The sequence below is a fragment of the Lemur catta genome, chromosome 15 (genome assembly GCF_020740605.2).
Source record: "Lemur catta isolate mLemCat1 chromosome 15, mLemCat1.pri, whole genome shotgun sequence".
Lineage (NCBI taxonomy): Eukaryota > Metazoa > Chordata > Mammalia > Primates > Lemuridae > Lemur > Lemur catta.
Window position 1 is genome coordinate 43,053,738 of NC_059142.1, and position 22,005 is coordinate 43,075,742.

General features: G+C 47.7%; 1 protein-coding gene across 2 annotated transcripts in view; it reads left to right on the forward strand.

Moving 5' to 3' along the window:
* Window positions 1-22,005, forward strand: part of ITGB3 (integrin subunit beta 3) — a 50,780-nt gene that overhangs the window by 9,779 nt on the left and 18,996 nt on the right. For both annotated transcript variants that reach the window (XM_045525932.1, XM_045525933.1), the window contains exons 2-10: window positions 5,202-5,287; window positions 12,713-12,908; window positions 13,520-13,772; window positions 15,045-15,207; window positions 15,847-16,008; window positions 17,596-17,691; window positions 18,010-18,099; window positions 18,770-18,904; window positions 20,080-20,509. In XM_045525932.1, the coding sequence (XP_045381888.1) occupies window positions 5,202-5,287; window positions 12,713-12,908; window positions 13,520-13,772; window positions 15,045-15,207; window positions 15,847-16,008; window positions 17,596-17,691; window positions 18,010-18,099; window positions 18,770-18,904; window positions 20,080-20,509 (1,611 nt within the window). The remainder of the gene's footprint in view (window positions 1-5,201; window positions 5,288-12,712; window positions 12,909-13,519; window positions 13,773-15,044; window positions 15,208-15,846; window positions 16,009-17,595; window positions 17,692-18,009; window positions 18,100-18,769; window positions 18,905-20,079; window positions 20,510-22,005) is intronic.

A 22,005-nucleotide genomic window follows, 5' to 3' on the forward strand; every position in this document is an offset into this window, starting at 1 on the left:
CAGAGCCAGGCTCCCTCTGAGGCTCTGGGAAGTACCCTTCCTTGTCTCTTCCTAGCTTCTTCTGGTGGTGGCTGGCACTTCTTGGTGTTCCTTAACTTCCAGCTGCATCACTCCATTCTCTGCCTGTCACCACATGACATTCTCTCTATCTTCATGTGATGTTTTCCTCTTCTTGTAAGAACATAAGTCATATTGGATTAGGGCCCTCTCTAATGGCCTCATCTTGATTACATCTGCAAAGACCCTATTTCCATGTAAGGTCATAATCACAGGTACTGGGGGGTAGGACTTCAACATATCCTTTTTAGGGACACAAGTCAATCTGTAACACATTTTAATATTGGTGGAGGCAAATTATATCCAAATGTTTTCCATTGTTAAATACCATATGTAATTGGCTCTGGTATACTTTCAAAATCTCTGCAATCAGGATATATCCTACATCCATAGTCTTAGATTTGATGAAATACAGTAGCTTGGATTTGCTACTGCTTTGGGCAATGCTTGTTGGAGATTTTTGCTCAGAACACAGAGGTGTATGTTATCTTGAACTCCACCTTCTTTTTCCCTTACCCTTCCTTGGGTTACTTAGCTGCTGCTATGTTTAAGGAAGAAACAAAAGTAAAATAAACTTTCTTAGAAACTTGTTCTAGAGAAACCACTTGCACATACATAAGGCAGTTAGCATGAGATGTTTTGTTCTTCAGTGAGTCACCCAGCCAGGTGACTACAATGGAAGATCAGGCACCATCTGAGTCACCCGTTGTCCCCCTGGACCTAATTGGGAAGTGATCAGTCAAAGGTCGGTAGCCGGGCAGGGGACCCAGGCTGGAACTCCTCTCTGGCAGACAGTAAGAGAGATGTTCATAGTGTCTGCAGTACGAATCGTCCTCCCTTCCCGCTAAACACCTCTCACTCTGACTGAGCCTTCTCCTAAAGTCCCGTGGATTCAGTAGGGTGGCCTGTTCCTGCATTTTGACATCCTGTCTCATTGGACAACATGTCCTCAAAATAGCCCCCATTGACGCATTATGACTTCCACGGGTTCCAACTCCCTTCCTTGTTTCCTTTTTTCCCTCTGTTTTTCCCACCCTTTGTCTTTCTTTCTTCTGGTTCTGTGATTCAGGCTGATGTGCCAAACCACAGCCTTCTATGTCTACTTTCCAGGCAAACGTCTTGGCTGCCCTTGTCTATCTTTTCTCATTGGCCTTTGCTTCTTGGCCATCCCTCCCACATTGGATTTTTGAACACTAATATTCGTAACTCCATTTAGAAGCCAGATCTGACAATTGATCATTCTTCCCTAGCCTGATACTATCTGGCTCTGCGCTCCCCTCACCCCCCTTCCAGTTTAGGGCATGCTTAGCTCTGTGTCCAGTGTCCTGTAGAATGATGTCTTCAAGGAAAAAAAAGTAAAACACTTTCCTGCCCTAAACAACTTGAGACTCAGGATAAAAACGATGGCAGCTGTAGCAGCAGCAGCAGCATTGATGGAGGGCTTTCTGTGCATCAGCTGTTGTGCTCAAAGTGTTCAGGGATGGGTTCATTTCAACTTTACAACCACCCTGTGAGGATCAGGGCCAATTCACTTTGTTTCCTGCCTCTGGCTAAACTGTTAGTGGAAAGGGGCAGTCAGAGTTGTTCATTCTTTTGGTGACATCCTGGAGAAGATCCCCACTTCTGCAGCGGGGCTGAGTCTGGGCCCCAGAGGCTGAGCAGGAACATTGGCTTTGTGAATGACTAGAAACAGAGGCCCAAACTCCTTCCACATGTTCAGGAGGGAGGGGTGGCCTCAGAGCAACAGCTCATTGAATCCGCATGGGCCCAGTGCAGGGAATTCTGATGAGTCAGTCACTTTTAACCACTGCATTCCAGGGAGCCTGTGCTGGTAGCAGGACTTGGTTGGGGGTATCATGGGGTGCGGGGGATCATTGGTTCTCATGAAATCAACCTGTGATTCATTAAAAAGAGGGGATGAGGGGAACTGGATAACCATGACTCCCCAGGCATGACTTTCTAAAGGACAAATCTTGGCAGCCCATTTCATCCTCTGGGGTCAGGGACCTCCATTCACTTGGGAGGGGCCTGCTGTTATTTATTTTGTGTCTGGCAGGGCTTTCTATTGTGGCTACAAGACAAGGACTCATAAGGAAATGCTAATTTGAGAATGAATGAATGGTTAAGTGGGTAGACTGGGAAAAGTCTTTAAAAGTAATTTGACACTGCCCCTATCTCCCACGGTCCTTGTCCCTCTTCTGACTCTTCCTGAGGGCTCCTGCTGCTTCTCTCCTGGTGAAAATTGATGGTATTTACATCCAGAATCACCCCCTGGATGCCAATTCCCATGGAAACTCCAAAAAGGAAGGGAGATATCTATTAATAAAATAGTTCGGGCTCCTCTCAGAACTCTCTGATGGGGCAATAAAGAGAGGCTGTGTTCACATCTGCCTGGGGGGAGAGCAATTATAAGGCTAAGAGATGGCCAGCCAACCCTTGGAGGGAGAAGCCTTGGCTTGCATTGTTTGTTATGAATTTGGCGGCTACTTTTCTTCCGTTACAGACATTGAGTGGCTCAGGGCTGCCCCACCTCAGAGGTGACCTTGATGCTTTAGGGCCAGGCCTGGAACCAACATTGTAATTCCCACTCCACAGTCCTCACGCTCACACGCTAAAGTTGTTGTCAAGTCAGAGGGTGGAGCCCCGGAGGTTACTTATGGGCTTATAGTGGCCTCCTACTCATAGAATTTTTTAGAGTTGGGCGAGGCCTTTGAAGTTAGATAGACTCAAGGCTCTGAGGAAACCTGGAGCTTCCAGGAGGTGCTTCAAGGATTCCACACATAATCTAGTGTTTTAGGGAGAAAAATGAAAGTTTAAATTTTCCGAGGAAACGTTGCAATGCATTTACACGTCCTATATTGGAATTCTGTGCATAATTTTGAGAAATGAGCTCAGTTGCTTAAAAAAAACAAAACAAAACAAAACCTGATCTAGTCTACTACCTTTCATTTTGCTCTAATACATATTTACTGAGCATCTTCTTTGGACAACAACTCGAGCTGGGCTGGTAGGACAGAGCAGGCCTCCAGGTACTTAAAATATATTGGGTGGCAGTGTTGTTAAGGCAGATACAGAAATAGTTACAATATGGTAGGAATATTAGGATTGAAGAAACTGAGGCTAAGAGGAGTTAAATGACCCAGACAAGGCCAGCTATTAGTGGGTGACTCAGTTAGAACCACAGTCTACTGATTTCTACTGATTGTGTGTGTACTCATTCTGTTAGACCTCTCTGCCCCCTAGTAAAGCTCTGAAATGGATACTGTCGAAGTATAATTTTCAAAGAGTTAAAAGTGTGATTCCCATAACAAATATAAAATGAACATATGTCAAAGATTTTATTCAAGTTAATGAGGAGCCAGTAAGATGTTAGGACTAGTTCGAAAGAGAATCCAAAGAAGGGAGAGTTATAGTTGGTTAGTCAAAGGAATGCTAGAATGAATTAGCTAATAGATTCAAAACTGGTTAATGCCTGCTCTACAAGGCAATAAACCTTAACCTTTGTGGGTTACCTTTTCAACCAAACAGAAATCATTGGCATTGTTTTTGCGTAATAATCACAAGCATTGTTTTCATTAAGAATCATTTCCATTGCTATTGGTTTTCTACAAGTTAACTTCTACTCTTACAGAGTTGTAAATATCCTAATGAGTAAAAGTTAAACCAAGGTACACATTCCTAGAAAATCAGATAATCTATAAGCATGGTGGGTCTATTAGTCAATACCCTGCATTACATTGAAGAGGCACTCAGTATTACCTTTGCTTATTTCCACATTTTATATAATCTTTCTTAATACCCTGTGTGTGTGTGTGTGTGTGTGTGTGTGTGTGTATGTATGTATACACCATTTTCTGAGCATGTTTTTGTCCAGGTGCTGGGAGGGAGGGAATTCAGTCACATTATGATAAGATGAACTGAGAACTTAGCACAGTGACAAGTTTTGGGGACACTGGGAAAATATCCCAATGGTCAGGATGATTTCTCCAAAATTAGATCTGCTGGTCTCACTAGCTGGGGGCAAATGGGCCCCTTAGAATACTGCATGAAAGAGCTGTCAGGATGCTGGGTCATGAGGAAATGGATCTCCCATGTTCTGCCCCTTGCATTGGAAAAGGCTCCCTCGGGCACTGTGGGAAGAGGAGTTTACCTGGCTGAGGTAGGAAAGCTGAGCTGGGGAAGCAGAGAGGACAGCGGCTTCTGTCCAAGCAGAGCCTGGATTTGGCTTCCTTGCTGAGCTTCTCTGGGCTATTTTAGTTCCCCTGGTTGTCCCTGCTCCTCCCCGCGGCCTTTTCTCTTCCCTTTGCCAGTAGGAGGACTGTTCACATTTGAACGACACAGTGTAGCATACCAAGTGCTTCCCTTTAACTCACTGAAGTCTTGCACAAATCCTATGAGATAGATACTGTCATTTCATACAGCTTAGCTGAGTTGCCTAAGATCATGCCACAGCTAGTTAAGAAGAGCATTCAGAATTCAACCACACGCCCTCCAACTCCCAAATTCCACGTTCTCCCAGTTTCTATCCGTCAGCCTTTTCTAACATTTCTGCAGTTCCTCCTGCAGCATTTTATGTTTGGATTCCAAGATATGTGCATTGGGAAGCTTGAGAAGATTTCAGGAGATTTGCTTCCCCTAGCAGGCCAGAGGAACACTGCCACTGAGGCCACCCTGCCCTCTCCACACCGGCCATATTTAAGCTATGTGTTAATGTCAGTGCCTCTGGGCCCCTGCGTAGTGGCTGTGAACATCACTAGAATAATTGAAGAGAGGACATTCTGCCATTTCTCTGGGCCTCAGATTTTTATTTGCACAATAATGCAGGTGTCAAGCCAGTAGTTAATTAAAGCCTTTCCGTCAGTTATGCTCTGACACTTGGGTTCATGGCTTAGCCTTGCCCATCACTTGCTATCACTGTGGCCTCATTAATTGAGGGTGGTGATGAGTTTCTCCGAATCCTCCTCATTCTCCTTCTTCCGTACCAGTAGCCTGTGTTTGGTGAATGTCTGTGGTATGATTAGAGCCTATTTGTATGTACCCGAGAGCTATAAACCTGGGCGCTGGGGAAAGTTGGGAAGGATAGGGCAGGCCAGGACCTTCATCGAGCCAAATCAGGTGCTAATGCCTTTGTCTCTCTCTTGCAGGGCCCAACATCTGTAGCACACGAGGTGTGAGCTCCTGCCAGCAGTGTCTGGCTGTGAGTCCCGTGTGCGCCTGGTGCTCAGATGAGGTAAGGAACAGACACCTTGTTTCTTCCCAGACTTAGCTGCTTTTGTGTAAGAACAGACACATGAGGTTATCCCCTCCCTCCTAAATACGTAAGCCTCTTGTTCCTTCTGAGCAAAGCTAGGATGACTCCTTTCCACTGGTGGATGGTGACGAGCTGTCGGGGGATGTTGCTGGAAAGATCACCCCCAGTCTACCGTGTAGCCCCCAGCCCTTGCCGGTTTGGTTGGGCCTCCTGGTCTCACCGTAACTCTTGCCACCCCTTACTACACTACACTTGCTTTTGTTGGGGCGGAACATCCCAGGGAAGCAGGGCCTCAGGTCTCAAAAGGAGAGGCAGCACAGGTATCGATATGGAGCGGGTGCTGGTTACTTTTTCCTAGAATCTTTTTATTTTTATTTTTTTTGAGACAGAGTCTCACTCTGTTGCCCAGGCTAGAGTGCCGTGGCGTCAGCCTAGCTCACAGCAACCTCAAACTCCTGGGCTCAAGCGATCCTCCTGCCTCAGCCTCCCGAGTAGCTGGGCCTCCAGGCATGTGCCACCATGCCCGGCTAATTTTTTCTATATATATTTTTATTTGTTCAGATAATTTCTTTCTGTTTTTAGTAGAGACGGAGTCTCGCTGTTGCTCAGGCTGGTCTTCAACTGCTGAGCTCAAATGATCCGCCCGCCTCGGCCTCCCAGAGTGCTAGGATTACAGGCAGGAGCCACCGTGCCAGGCCCTTTCCTAGAGTCTTCAAAAGGCAAATAGAAGAGGAATCTTGCATTTGTGTGTGCGGACATTTAGTCAGAGGATCCTTTCTCTTCCCTTCTCTCTGATGACTGGGCCCCATGGCTTTACCCTTTCCTCTCTCTTTCTCTTCTTTCCCTCCCTCCTCCCCTCTCCCAGGTGTCAATGAGAGAAGGAGCTGGGCCACTTGGTGAGGATGGGAGGGTGACAGGAAAGGGTTAGCTGTGTCTAGGCAGAGAGTTTGTTGTGTCTGGGGCCCCAGGGAATGAGTGTGTCTGGGGGAATGGCTGTGTTTGTGGCTGGGGTGGAAATTTGGAGCTGTGAGGATGGTGGGGGTGGGGTGAAGGTGGCTGGAGAGATTCCCAGTGATTACAGTGTGAGGCTGAGTCATGGCCGTCCATGGCAGGTGGTTACCTGAGCTCTGTCACACAGCAAGTCCCTGCCCTCTATAGTTTTATGATCGCTTCAACCTGGCCCTCATTCTCTCTGTCTGCTTCTCTGAGTTTCCTAAAAAGGCAACCTTCCTGGCAGGCTGGGGGAGGAGAGGGAGCTGGAGGGTGTGTTTAGCGCTGGCCAGGAGGGCTGCCAGAACAGCAGAGGCTCAACACGCTGCTTTGGCCTCTGTGCTGTTCAGCACGAGAACTGCTTCCAGAGGCAGCTGCCCAACATCTGGGCCACATTGACTTCATTTAGCAAATGAAACATTCCCTGGGGCTGGGATGGGGGTTGAGGGGAGATGGGTGAGTCCCTCTCTCTCCCAGAGCCCCACCTGCAGGTTCTCCTCCCCTTGTGGGCTGAACTGACTGCCCAAGTGTGATGGAGCCTCCTCCCTTCTCATCTGCCGTATGCTCCTTCCTTTGGCCACCATTATGATATCCTTGAGGTTCTTTTACAGGGAAGTTGCAATTCTGCAACTGAATCCTGGAAGATGGGGAGGGTGCCCGGTTTGACTTGGATGGCCTGACGCCTGCTGGGGCGGAGGGCAGCCAGGGCAGAAACCCTAGTGTCAGGTAGAGGGTGCTTCCCCTCCTCCTTCCCTAGCCCAGAGAGTCTGGGGCAAAAGGAAACATTCTTGGAGAGTCTGTCCTGTTCTCCCTGCCCCCTGCTATTCTTCACCCCTCTTGCCTTGTAGCTGAGATGGGCTGAGATCTGACCAGACAAAGCTCCTAGGTCAGGTGGCCAGATTTCTACCATGCAGATGTAGAATATTTATGGGTAACTGGTGAATCTTGTCCCCAGGGGTAGGCCAGGGGAGGGCAGAGGGAAAGGTGCAGGGTAGTGTCAGAGCATGAGGTAGGACCAGCCTAGGAATGGAGGGTAGAGTCAGTGAGGAAATGGGCACAGCTAGGACCAAAGACGACTAAAGAAGGGAGGTAGAAAGTCCAATGAGACATTCCCTGGGAGAATGGCATGTAAACATGAAGGTAGCGATAACTAGCCAGGCGCAGTGGCTCACGCCTGTCATCCCGGCACTTTGGGAGACTGAGGCCAGAGGATCACTTGAGCCCAGGAGTTCAAGAAGAGCCTGGGCAATATAGCGAGACCCCATCTCTACAAAAAATTAAAAAAAAATTAGCTGGGTGTGGTGGTGCACTCCTGTAGTCCCAGGTACTTGGGAGGCTGAGGCTATGATTGGGCCACTGCACTCCAGCCTGGGCAACAGAGCGAGAACTCATCTCTTAAAAAAAAAAAAGAAAGAAAGAAAGAAAGTAGGAGCAGCCAAATGTTTAGTGAATGAGCACAACTATCCCTAACCAAGAGGAAGGAGGGGAAAGGAGGGAGAGGAGGGAGAGGAAGAGCCCAGTGTGGGGCAAAATGTGTCGACCAGGGAGGGATGGGAGGTGGGAATCCCAGACTGTACATAGCTGCTGTTCTTTTCCTGAAGGAATCAGGGCTTCCCCTAAACAGGCCAAGTGTAACTGCTAAAAGCACTTTGACTTAAAAAAACTAAATGTCTGCTATCTGGCCCATTTTGCATATAATTTATCGAATAATCAAACCCTGGAGAGCCCTGTGTACTTCTGGTCCCCTGCCTTGGCAGTTCCAGGCAGGCTGGCAGTGCCTGGAAAAACAACTGGTTGGGCTCAGCTTTCCCTTGGTCCTAGAGGACAGCAGCTCTTGGGTGTGTATAGCGAGCGCTTGGCTGGGTAATAGGAAAACGTAGCCAACGTGGATGAGCATGGAGTTTTGGGCCCATCTGCGTGGGGTGTGTTCTTGGAGGGTTGGATACTGACACACGTTGGGGTGGCGTGCTGTCTCTGGTCTGTAAATCTAGCCAACAGGCCGGCTTCATACAGAGATTCAACTTGTGGTCTTGGTCCCAGCGCCACCATGCTGGAGTCTAGAACCTTCCAGACTCATCTGGTGGTGAGAATTGACTGGGCTGCTTGTTGAAAATAAAGGCTCCCAGGATGGACCCTGGATCTATTGTATCAGAATTGGTTGTTATGATAGCAAGTTTGACAAACATTGCTAAGTGAAGGTAAGGCCTGTTGGAGTTGAGGTGGGTGGAGATGAAGTTAAGCTTGCCAGATAAATACAGAACATCCAGCTGGAGCCTGTAGACCCAGCTACTCAGGAGGCCGAGGCAAGAGGATCCTTTGAGCCCAGGGATTGGAGGCTGTAATGCATTATGATTGTACCTGTGAATAGCCACTGCTCTTCAGCCTGGGCAACATAGCGGGACACCCTGTCTCTAAAAAATTAAAAGATAAAAATAAAAAAATCTAAACTATAGAACATCTAGTTAAATTTGAATTAAACAACAAATAATTTTTAGTATGTGTCCCAAATATTTGCTAAATTTGGCAACTGTAAAGTGGAGGGAAATACTAGAAATTCTTTCTTTTTTTTTTTTTTTTGAGACAAAGTCTTGCTCTGTCACCTGGGTTAGAATGCTGTGGCATTAGCCTAGCTCACAGCAACCTCAAACCCCTGGGCTCAAGCAATCCTCCTGCCTCAGCCTCCTGAGTAGCTGGGACTACAGGTGTGCACCACCACATCCAGTTAATTTTTTCTATTTTTAGTAGAGTGGGGTCTCACTCTTGTTCAGGCTGGTCTCGAACTCCTCATCTCAAGCGATCCTCCCGCCTTGGCCTCCCAGAGTGCTAGGATTATAGGTGTGAGCCACTGCGCCCAGCCTAGAAATTCTTATGTAAGCCTGAGTACACATTGGAGATGGACCATCTCCCTCTTAGCCTGATATTCAAGGGTGAAAGAGGAAGAGGGGGTTTGAGTCTAACAAAGTAAAGGAAGACTCCAATAGAATTTCCTTGCCATTTTCTTCTCTACAGCTGCAGGGGAGGGGTATAGGCCAGTATTTATACTTCTTTTTAGTCACTAACAGAATTTCATTCTCACTTCTGCAGTGCAGTGAGGTGATCATAGCTCACTGGAACCTCGAACTCCTAGGCTCAAGGGATCCTCCTGCCTCAGCCTCCTGGGTAGCTAGGACTACAGGTGCTAGAACTAATTTTTAAAAATTTTTTGTAGACGCCTGGCAATTTTTTTATTTTTTTATTTTTTGTAGAGACAGGGTCTTACTGTTGCCCAGGCTGGTCTCAAACTCCTGGAGTCAAGGGATCCTCTCACCTCGGCCTTCCAAAATGTGAGATTACAGGCATGAGCTGCTGCACCCAGCCTCTATTTTTAATTTGGAAGATAAATGTCCGTCTTCAGAGTTTTGCTCCAACTTATTGTAAAAAATAAAAGTATAATATTAAGAGCACTCCTCTCCTTGTAAACAATGAAGTATGAATAGCAACAACTGTAAACTAAAATGCTTTCCTTTTCCTGTCATCCTTCTTTCTGTCCCCTCCATACTTCTCTCTGTGCACGCTCGAGTGATTTCTTGTCCTCACAGGATGAGTCATTCAAGACAACAATGTTAATTTGTTTAGATTGGAGATATTTTGGTGGCACTCTGGGGTAAAAAAAGAAAAAGTACTAGGGCATATTGACCCTTGCTCTTCAAGAAAAGAGGATGCAATAATAGTAGTAGTTATCATGGTAATTGTAGAATAGAGTCACCTTACATTTGCATTTATTTGTTTATACCACATCCAAAAGAATTTCAGTATATTTGACTCATATTGAGATTTTTCTATTTTGAAAGCATGTGACACAATCTTATTTTATGCCCCGAACAACCCTGTGAGATAGGCCGGATAATGATAAGTATTCATGCTGTACTTTCCCAGTTTCCGAAATGGGGTTAATGGAGACTGGTACTGAGAGCATGTGTCACTGTCCGGGGAGAGGGAGGTAATTCGCAAGCTCACAGCAGGGGGCTGGAACCTCCCACCTCTGTGCCCAGGACCTTCCCCTGGGTCTTGGCTATTTTTACCCTTTTTATGTAACATCCGGTTTCACTGGGGACTGGACCTTTCATAGCCACCCCTGCCCCCAGCTTTCCCTCTGAGTAACCTGGAAACCTTCCTTCTACCTTTTCGGCCTGGGTTATTATTAATGAGAAAGGGAATGTTGCCCAAGTGAGTTGAGGTCACTGCCTTGGTGTCTCCCGGGACAGGCGGCGCTCAGCTGATGAGCAAGCCTGTGAAGTTCCTGACCTCTGATGTCGCTGACCACAAAAGGAGGGAGGGAGGCAGTTTTTGTATTCAGTGTTTAATTTTTCTAAGGAAACTCATAACAAACCATAAGGCCTGTCAGCACATCTCAGAACTTCAAACCGTCTTCTGATTAGGACTGCCACGGGAGAAACTGGGAGTCAGGAAACCCCCCTCTAAAACCCACCCTGCCTTTGCTGATGCAGCCAGAAGATGCGCGATGGCCTTGCTGTTTGCATTCAGCCTCCTGGTCTCCCCCGGCTCTGAGCATCTGTCTCTGTCCTGGAAAGGATCAGCTCCTCCCTGCGTCTTGCTCTATCCAATCATTGCCTTTTTTGGAAGGTTTTCTCCCTGGGGCTTTGTGGGCAGCTGCAATCAGCGATGGGGGTTGGGGGTTTTTTGAGCAAGAAAGAGGCTGCATCCTCAGGGACAAAGAGTGGGAGAGATGGGCAGGGACAACAAGAGGGGTCTGGGCACAAAACCTGAAGTGCCCGCGAGTTCTCCCCGTGGCCATTCTGTCCTCGCCAGAGCTGGGTGCCAGGGAGGAGACGCTCATCTTCCTCAAAGTGGTGGAGGGTCTGTGATGTCCCTGTTGGAGTATTTGCCACCAGGAAGGTTAAGCCTTACTCACTGGGTCCCCTTGCTGAGGCCATTTCTCTGCCTGCATACCTGGGAGGCTAAGACAGGAGGAAGGAAGCTGGTTGCTTCCAGAAGCTCTTCTCGTTTTCTGCCTGGGCCAGGGAGGTCCCCATGCCAGTGGTGTTGCTCCTGTTCCCGTCCACGTGGGAAAGCCCTTCCGCCTATCAGAGGGGGACTGGGCCGAGGAAGGAGACAGACTTGGAGCATTGGTAAGGGTTTTGGGCTAGAGAGTTTTTGGGTATGGATGGCTCCTTGTGGCCCAGTCCCTCTCCTGGTATTATGGCCACCAGATCACATGAGGGGTCTGGGGAGGTAGGACATTGTCCATCCATCTCCACACCTCTCACGTCCCCATCTTGCGTCCTGTTCTCTACCTGGGACATTGTCCGCGGTGGCTCTTCCTGGGACCATCCCCTTCCACACTCCTGCTCTTAGCCTTGACTCTCTCTTGACAGAGTGTAATAACGCTTATTTTATGAGGATAATTACAGTCTGACAATCTAGTTGACACTCAGTGCTGTCGTTTCCTAGCTCTGCAACTTTGGGCAAGTTCCTTAACCTCTTCACGCCTCGGGGTCCTTACCTGTGAGATCAGGTTCCTCATTTGTGAAGCCGCCAAGCCTCAGGTTCCTCACTTGGGAAATAGTAATAGTTCCAGCTTACAGAACTGTCAGGAGGACTGCAGTAATCCCTGCAAAGTGCTCCTCACAGTGCCCGACATACAGTAAGTGCCCAATAAATGTTAACGCTGGTTGTTCTGGGATATTGGCATGAGTATCCAGCTGGCTTTTGAAAGTTGTGAGGTGGTGAGGGAAGTGGGTAGCGGTGGGTGTGGGGGGACAGCTACTCCTGCGCTCTTGGCCCTTTCTCTCTACTGCCGCCTACACTGCCTTCCCCCATCACCTTTATGGCAAGTCCTGGGCTGGGTGCTGGGAATAGAGAGGGAACAAGACACACACAGTCCCTGCCTTCATGGATCTCAGAGCCAGGCTCTAACACAGCAGCTTCCAAACCATTTTGACCCTGACCTATGGAATCACATTGTGTGGTATATCATTATTTATTACACACGTTAGACCCCAGTCCCCAGTACATAAAAGTTGCATAAAACAACACTTAATTTTTCTACTATATGCTTATATTTTCTATTCTATTCTATTCCATTTTATTTAATAAAATGATGGTTGAGACCTGTTAAATTGATTTTGGCACCCACAAATGAGTTGCATTTCACAGTTTGAAAAACTCTAGTCTCACAGGCATCTTACTGCACGGGCCCACTTCCTAGCTACCCATCCATGAACAGGCCTTTCTGATACCTCACCTTCCTCTTTCTGTATAACCGTCCTAGGGAGAACCTAGGAAGGACCACACCAATTTATTTATGCTGGTTTAGCTGCAAAGTGCTGCGTAAACTCTAAGCCACTGGGAAGTGGCAGGGCCTGTGGGAGGCAGAGAGCCGCCATAGCTTCCCCTTGGGCTCTTGTCTTACAGGCCCTGCCTCTGGGCTCTCCCCGCTGTGACCTGAAGGAGAATCTGCTGAAGGATAACTGTGCCCCGGAGTCCATCGAGTTCCCGGTCAGTGAGGCCCAAGTACTAGAGGCCAGGCCCCTCAGCGACAAGGGCTCTGGAGACAGCTCCCAGGTGACTCAAGTCAGTCCCCAGAGGATTGCGCTCCGGCTTCGGCCAGGTAGGGATGGGACTTGTTAGGGTAGAGACCCGGGGCAGTTGGGTGTAGAGCACAAGGTGGAGGTTGAAGCATGAAATCTTGGGGAAGTAGCTCAGAATAGAGGTGGGGAGGGAAGAGAGGGACATGGAGGGGAGGTGTGGACAGGAGAATGGATGAAAATAAAAGGTGTTAGTGCTGAAATAATAAAAAAAAAAAAGAGAGAGAAAAAAAAAGGTGTTAGGACCTCAGTCAGAAGATCTGAGTTTGAATCTTGACTCCACCATATATTAACTATTGGGCAAGTTACTCAACCCTTCCGGCATAATAGCGCCTCAAAAAAATGTTTGTTTCTTCTTTCCCCCAATTCCTGTTTCACCTAGCTTATAGCTTTGTGTTGGGGCGCAAATGAAATATAGGTTGAAAAAGCAATTTGTAAGCTCCCGTTCCATGGAGGACTGGGGAAGGAGGGTCACGAGATTGGAAGACTGATAGGATTGCAAGGGAAGAGGAGAAGGGAGCAGGGCTTTCAAGCTTGGTTTGATCAAGCAGTTATTAGTCTCACTGTGTCCAAATCTACTTATACAGTCTTAGGGGGAGAGGAGGAGAAAAAATAATATCTTTCTGACTTCTAGATGATTCGAAGAGTTTCTCCATCCAAGTACGGCAGGTGGAGGATTACCCCGTGGACATCTACTACTTGATGGACCTGTCTTACTCCATGAAGGACGACCTGTCGAGCATCCAGACCCTGGGCACCAAGCTGGCCTCCCAGATGCGCAAGCTCACCAGTAACCTGCGGATTGGCTTCGGGGCCTTTGTAGACAAGCCTGTGTCACCCTACATGTACATCTCCCCACCAGAGGCCCTCAGAAACCCCTGCTATGAGTAAGTCCCTTCTCCAGAAGGCAGGACAGCACCCCTCACCTGGCCCCAGGCAGGTCCAACTCCTGGTTCCTATTTCTAGCTCCAGGGTAGCCTTGTTGGCTGCCTTCTGGCCAAACCATAGCTCCCCTCCCTCGGTCTCCCTGTCTGGCAAACAGGCCAGCCTTTCATCTGGAGTGTTGTGTCAATAGAGCCCAAGGCTGTGGGGAGACTAGAAAGAGAATTCATCTGCTTCTTGGTCTTGGTCTCAAATAAATGGGAGGCAAGAGATAATGGGAGGGAGATGAGATCAAAAGTAGAGAGAAATTTATGGATAAGTAAACAGAGAAATTATGATTTCAGACGGATTGATTCCATTGTTTGTCCTTATCATCAAGGCTGTGCAATTTGCAGGGCTAAAATATAAGAATTAAGTCCTAGAAGAACACAAAAGAGTGGAAATGACATTTATTGAACCCTTTATTAGACTGTAAATTGATAACTTATACCTGTGTTTTACACTTTGGCCTATGAGTGAATGGCTTATTTATTTAATTGGTGGATGCAAATCAATGTATTATAATAATTTAAAATGATGGTTACTGAGTCGGACAAGATATGAATTTACTTTTTAGTTTTCAAAGTTATATAATGTGGCTTTTAACCTTCTATCTGGGCTGTAAGGTTCCCCAGTAAAGACATAAGCTATTAATTAAATATGTAAACTGTTAGTCTGGGGACAGACATGCTCCTGTTTGGCATGATCTATCAATTTATTGATGGTTCAGAGACTTTAACTTACTGATGGACTTTTGCTTTATTGTTTCTTTAGAGAAGTGTTAAGCATAAAGTGATAGCAACAACTCAAACCTCCCTCTGGTCTAAGTATTTTGTGTGTGTTAACTCACTCAGGCCTCTCAGTTACTCCTATGATAGGTGCGATCATGTTCTCGTTTTCATAGGTTAGGTTCAGAGAGGCTTTTTCATAGGTTAGGTTCAGAGAGGCTTGTTGAAGGTCCCATGATTAGTATAATAGTAGGGGAGCTGGAGTTTGAACCCAGGCAGTCTGGTTTCACAACTCACTCTCTTATCCTCTAGGCTAGCTGGAGATAAGGTTGATGTGATGCCACAGGTAATTTGAGGAGTTGCAGTCTGAACCGTCTGGGTAATTGTGGTTGTGTGGAACTGCCCTTGGCAAACCACTATCTATATTTGTCCCCCTCTCTTTCCCTCTTGGTCCCCATGCTGCCTTTTCCATCAGAGCGTCTGCTTAAATTATCTCCCCTCCCTCCCCAGTATGAAGAACGCCTGTTTGCCCATGTTTGGATACAAACATGTGCTGACACTAACTGACCAGGTGACCCGCTTCAATGAGGAGGTGAAGAAGCAGAGTGTGTCACGGAACCGAGATGCCCCAGAGGGTGGCTTTGATGCCATCATGCAGGCTACAGTCTGTGATGTGAGTTCGGAGGGCATGGAGTGCCAGGTGTGGTTGGCACAGATCAAAATGGGGAAGGAAGTGGCTCAACTCTGGGGATTTCTGGTATGAAATAAGAGATAAGAACTAAGCAGAGCTTCATGCAGCATGAGTAATACCCAGTTGCTCTTGGTATGCAGCGTCTGCTTATATCCACTCCCTGGCCAGAGCTGACATTTCCTTGAACCTCAGTGGTCCCAGATATTCCTTGGGAAGAGCATCTTCCCACTTTCTTTGGAATTATTTCAGAGTCAAGTCTGGGTTTACTTAACCCCAGCAAAGTGGGCAGATGTTCAGATGAGATTTCTTCAGCCCAGCCCAGTTCTGTGGATGCAGGTCAGTTGCTAGATGGGCAATGTGATTATCACTGGCAGATTTATGTTTGGAGTTGAAGAAGGTATCATTCAGCTGCTTGAACTAACCAGCTGTGACACTGTTTTCCTAAGGTAACAGAAACCCCTGGATCGGAAAGCTCCAGCTTGGATTCTAAGGACTGAGACCGAGGCTTTTCTTCAAGCCAACTTGTCCAGTCCTTTATCCGGGGAGGCCCTTGGGTCTTTGTTCTTTACCAATGACATGGCTGGAGTTACTTTGTCTTCTCTGCCTTTTTTTTTCCGACAGGAAAAGATTGGCTGGAGGAATGATGCATCCCACTTGCTGGTGTTTACCACCGATGCCAAGACTCACATAGCACTGGATGGAAGGCTGGCAGGCATCGTCCAGCCCAATGATGGGCAGTGTCACGTTGGCAGTGACAACCATTATTCTGCCTCCACTACTATGGTGAGATATCTGGCACCCTCTATGGTCCCTGCTCATTATGGGCAGTGCTGCTCTAACCCAGGCAGAATCTTTGTGTGGGTATGAAAATGGCAGCCCTTCCTCTGGGCAGAGTGCAGGGCTCAGTTTCAGCCTGCCCCTGACCCCTACCAACTGGACACCCTCATCCAGGCTACAACCTGCACAACCATTAGAGATGGCCCTGACAGTGTTGTCACTGCCTTCACTGTCACCAGTAGCAGCAGCAGCAACAGCAGGACATCCAGAATGGACCCAGAGGACTTCCATAGGTCCAGCTAGAAAGCATGCCTTCCTTCCTACTCTGATTAGACCCATCGGGGAATACCATGCCCACTTGTGGTTATTGGAAATAAGACAGAAGACAAAGAAAGAAAGACCATCAAAAGCATGGAGAGCAGGTCCTATGAGGAAAGGTTAAAGGGCTCAGAGAGTCACTTAGCTTAGGGAAAGAAGGCTAAGGGATGACTTGGCTGATGCATGAGAAGAATTCTTATAAGTTGTTTTATATGGCTTTAGAAGGTTAAATAAGAGGAAAGGAGTTTAAATTGAAAGCAGGAGAGATTTCTGTAGCCATAAGAGTAATGTGCTGATGCCCAGGATGCTGAAGCTCTAGGTATCTGGGGGAGATATGAACTCTTTGTCTCCTAAAGATGATACAGCAACTCCCTTGTCTATGTGGCTTAAAGGGACACCTGTGTAAAGGCAGGAGCCTGAGGTGGAGGATCTCATGAGCTCCCTACAAGGTCTCAGATCCCATGGAGATGTTTGTGATTTGCCACTGTCCCCTGTGTCATTGAATTCCTTGGTGTCAGCCATATCCAAGCTGAGCACTAAGTTGAGCGCTAATCTACACAAGGCACTGGACCAGCAGCTTAGGGAGGTAGAGAGACTCTGTACAGTTCTACCCTGAGAGAGTTTTTGATTTAGCTGGGGAGAAGGGATATATGTATTTACTAATAACACAAGATCATGATTAGTGCTGAATGGGCGGCACAGTCAACAGAGCTTTGGGTACCCAAGGGAGGAAAGGTCATCGTGAGCTGGGATGCTCAGGGAAGGCCTCCTGAAGAAGACAGGGCTTGAGCTGGGTCCCAGGGAGGGAGGAGGATTACCTAAAAGAAGGCCAGTCCAGGTGGGAGAAAGAGAGTGGGCCATTCAGTGCTGAGTGGAAGAGGGAGAGCAGTGAGCGATATTTGGAAAGAAAGGCTGAGACCACATGATAGAGGACCATGAGGGCCAGGCCAAGGCATTTGTCAGGAGCTCCCAAACAAGGAGGCTAACCCGGTGCCTGGCCCCCGGAAGCCACCCCGTGGTATTCATGCACTGACTTTGAGTAGGAAGAGAGGGGCTTAGTGTTGATACCACCGGCCTGCACCTCTCCATCTCTCCCTGGAGTTCACAGCTACATCTGTGCCGCTACTTACCCTTCTTGCCTCACTTTCACCGTGGGGTGGAAGGGTTTAAGCACCAGCACTGTCTGGGCCACGGCCCAAATCAGCCGAGTTCTAAGGCTCAGAGTCTAGGGCCGTATGTGAGACTTCAGTAACTCTGTACCTTTCATTTTTCCAGGATTATCCCTCTTTGGGGCTGATGACTGAGAAGTTGTCCCAGAAAAACATCAATTTGATCTTTGCAGTGACTGAAAATGTAGTCAACCTCTATCAGGTGACTGTGTTTTTGGGCCCTGTGATGGGGCACCTGCCCCAGGGAGCCAGCGTTGGCCGTGGTCCCCAGCCAGGACAGACCCTCCTCTAGCCTACTCCTCAGGAGCTAGATCTTTCTGGGTCTTTCTCCTACAATCTCAAACTTACTAGGAAGAATGTGCGGTGGTGGAGGGGAGGTAATTCAGAGGCGTGAGGGGTATGAGAGGTTTCCTGTACCTTTGCTCAGGGCTAAAAGCCTGCTAGATATATTCCTGGCAGTGACAAGTAAAATATCCCACTTTCCTTCGGTGAGCCCTAGTATCTTTGTCTTCCTTTCTAGAACTACAGTGAGCTTATCCCAGGGACCACAGTGGGGGTTCTCTCCACCGATTCCAGCAACGTCCTCCAGCTCATTGTTGATGCTTATGGGGTAAGTGTCTTGTGTGGGGAACGGGCCTGCTGGGAGTTCACCTCACCTAGTGGATGCAGCAGGGCTCAGATGTGGGCGTCCTGGCTGCCAGTCCACCATGCTTGTTGCTTTCCTGCCATGCTCCCAGGGGCCAGGCAATGGCCAGCCCTGGGAGGGACACAACCTTCTGGGAAATGGTGCAGAAAGGACTGCCAGAGAGCAGCACGGGCAATGAGTGGAGAGCTTAGAAGAGGGGATAGGGATGGTGATCGATGCAGAAGGAGCAGGGCCTTGAAATTGTAGGGGGCAAAGTGAAGGGGAGCTGGGCTCCAATAGCAGAGAAACGAGGGAGCTGAGCCGTGGGGAAGGTGAGGATGACTACAAATTAGGTGGAATGGTGACCAGTATGGGCATTCCCATTGCACACCCTGAGGCCTGCAGGAGGGTGTAGCTGATAGATTTTACCCAGACTCACCTAGACAAAGTGGGGCCAGAAAGAGAGAGCAGATTCCTGGGCAGGAAACAGAGCGAGAAACAGGCTCCTGGGGGTGCTCTGGCAGCTTCCAGGCAAACCTCAGCATCTGGCACTGCCAGGGTGAGTCTGGGGCTACCTGGTAGATTTTGCTTGGGATGGAATTGGCTCTTGCCATTTAGCTCGTTTCCTTACTTTCTTTTGCCATTTTCTGCTCAGAAAATCCGCTCTAAAGTAGAGCTGGAAGTGCGTGACCTCCCTGAGGAGTTGTCTCTGTCCTTCAACGCCACCTGCCTCAACAACGAGGTCATCCCAGGCCTCAAGTCCTGTGTGGGACTCAAGATTGGAGACACGGTGAGGTGGGCTGGGCAGGGGTCGAAGCTGCAGCTCCACCCCTGGCCTGTGCCCTGGAGCATCTGTGGGCACCTCACCCCCTTCCTTCCTTGCACCTTCCTCCTGAAGGTCATTACCAGTTAGATGTAATGGAGCTGTCGATCTGTTTCTCTGAGGCTTGTCGCCTAAGCCATTTCTATATGTTAAGTGAACTTCACTATCAGGATTTTTAAAAACTTGCATTTTGGTTACCCCTGTTTTTGTATGCACAGTTGACTGCAAATGAAAATATATCTTACCTTCAGCCCTTCCCCAGTTTCCAGCCTCCCCAAGGTAATGCTTTTCTTTTCACCACAATATAAAATGCCAGTATTATCTATAAATATTTATTGAGCACTGACAATGCTCCATGAATGTGCCAGGCATTGTTCTAGCTGCTGAAGATTCAACAGCAAATGGAACAGGCAAAAATACTTGCCCTCGTGGAATTTAAGAATGCAAATGTTCCTTTTGCCCCTCCAGTCCCTCCATGGGTTTCCTTATTGGTTGGTTCTTCTCTGCTTCTGCCTAAGAGGAGATGGGCTGGTGGAGGGCCAGGGAGGAAGGAAGCAAAATTGATTTTTCGATTCATTGATTCTTTCTATTGAACTGTCTGTCCATCTACTTATCTTTTAGGCCCATGTGCACACACACCATATAAGAACTATTGGCCTTGATTGCATGAGTAATGAAATGTTATGTGGAAGTTGAACAATAGATCCTGAGCTTATGGTTGACCACCACATGGCATCATGTGGTGCAAAATAGTGTGTTGTATTAATACATCTTGCTGATATTATGTAATCAGTCCAGCCAGCTTAGTTGGCCAGAGAAGAGTGTTCACAAGATCACAGGTTCTGTTCAGCTTGAGCTGGTTTATTTTACATGTGGAATAAAAAACAACCTTCTACTTGTTGACTGTAAGCCATGTCTCTGTATCCAGCTAGATAAGTCACAAAGGCATGACTATCCCAGTGTTCTTGTCTTTGCTTTGTAGACCTTGCTAGTGGGAAGGCCAAGGAACTCCAGATTGAAGGAGGATAAGACACCCAGTTTGGGTATTTCTTGGCAGGGCAGGGAATGACTTTTTTTTCCTCCAGAGCTGGAGTGTTAACTGAGTCCAGCTGTGTCTGAATGCGATCTTGCTTTCCATCCAGGTGAGCTTCAGCATCGAGGCCAAGGTACGCGGCTGCCCCAAGGAGAAGGAGAAGTCCTTCACCATCAAGCCCGTGGGCTTCAAGGACAGCCTCACCATCCAGGTCACCTTCGACTGCGACTGTGCCTGCCAGGCCCAGGCTGAGCCTCACAGCCGCCGCTGCAACAATGGCAATGGGACCTTTGAGTGTGGGGTGTGCCGCTGCGGGCCTGGCTGGCTGGGGTCCCAGTGCGAGTGCTCAGAGGAGGACTACCGCCCCTCCCAGCAGGATGAGTGCAGCCCCCGGGAGGGCCAGCCCGTCTGCAGCCAGCGGGGCGAGTGCCTCTGTGGTCAGTGTGTCTGCCACAGCAGTGACTTTGGCAAGATCACGGGCAAGTACTGCGAGTGCGATGACTTCTCCTGTGTCCGCTACAAGGGGGAGATGTGCTCAGGTGAGTAGAACTTCAGGCCCCTCCATCTGGGAACCCGCATACCCTCACACAGCTGCAGCCTCTGCACACACAGGTGAGGGCTGGAGGTGGGCAAAGGCAGGCAGAGCTGTAAGTCAATGATTCCTACTCTTTTTGAGTGTAAGGACCAACCCCCTTTTCAGGTTAAAAAAATTACTAGTAAATGGCAATTAGATTTTTAGTATTTACAGACTTAGAAAACATATGATGTCAGAATATATAATAAAGTTAGTAATCATTTTACATGGATTTATCTTTTTATCCCAAGAGGCTTGGAAAATAGCAGTATACATGCAAGACATTGAAGCACCCTTAATGAACATAGAATATGTTTTTAATATACTTAGAACAATGTCCGGAAAATGGTATGATGCTCTTATTAAATGTTAGCACTATTTTGTTATCACTGTTACTGCTATTAGTACTGTTACTACTTTTGGGGTTCTAGATCTGTGCTGTCCAATATGGTAGCCATTAGCCACGTGTGGCTATTTAATCAAAATCAAAAAAATAAAAAATTCAGTTCTTCAGTTGATCAGTAGCCACATGTGGCTAGGGGCTGCCATATTGGACAGCACAGATCTAGAACATTGCAACATGACAGAAAGTTCTGTTGGGTGGTGCTGCCACAGAGAGTCCCTGCCTACAGACTGGGGATTATGATTTTGAGTCCTTCTACCTGCAGGGTGCTGAGTTTCCTTCTCATTACAAAAATGCAGTAAAATCTCAAGGCCCACTGATAATTTCAAACTGGTGTCTCCTTGCCCCCAAAACCATTCCTGGGGCACCTCCCCAGCTAGAAGCCGAACTAATGCTAATATTAATGTAGTCTTTATCTGCAGACATGCTGCCCATGGTCTCGCATGGCAAATAAGCAGTCTGAGGTGTTCCTGGGGCGCTAGGGATAGGTTTTGCTGAGCCACAATCGCTGTGGCTTAATCCCTCTTGCGACAGACAGGTTGCAGACACTTGCAAGGTCGCTGGGACTGGGTTATGGGTGTATTGTGTGGTCAGTTGAATGGAAAGATTATAACTGTTTTCTGTTATGATCCATGATGTAGATTGGCTACGTGTGCGTTGTGGTTCTAACAAGCTCAGCAGATGTTCACTTTAACACTGACAGTAGCCTTTTAAAAAGCTCATTTGAAAGGTAAACCTGTGTCATTCTAAAGCCTGCCCAAGTAACATAAAAATGACTCCTTTTTATTATCTATACCATTGTTTCCTTTACTCTTGCTTGACAAAATTTTCGAGAGAGTTTGGAGGAAAGTGGTAGAGAGATTAGGGGAGTGAGAGATCAGATCCACACAGAATAACACACCCAAACACCGGCAGTTTGAATTACGAGGTGAGGCAGGAATTTCAATTTATTTTCATATTTGACAGTATTTACATCTAATTCAGAGTACCAAAGGAAATGGGTAGGTTTGACGTGGGAGACCCAGAGGAGGGGTGGGACTAAGGGGAGCCGGTTGCCC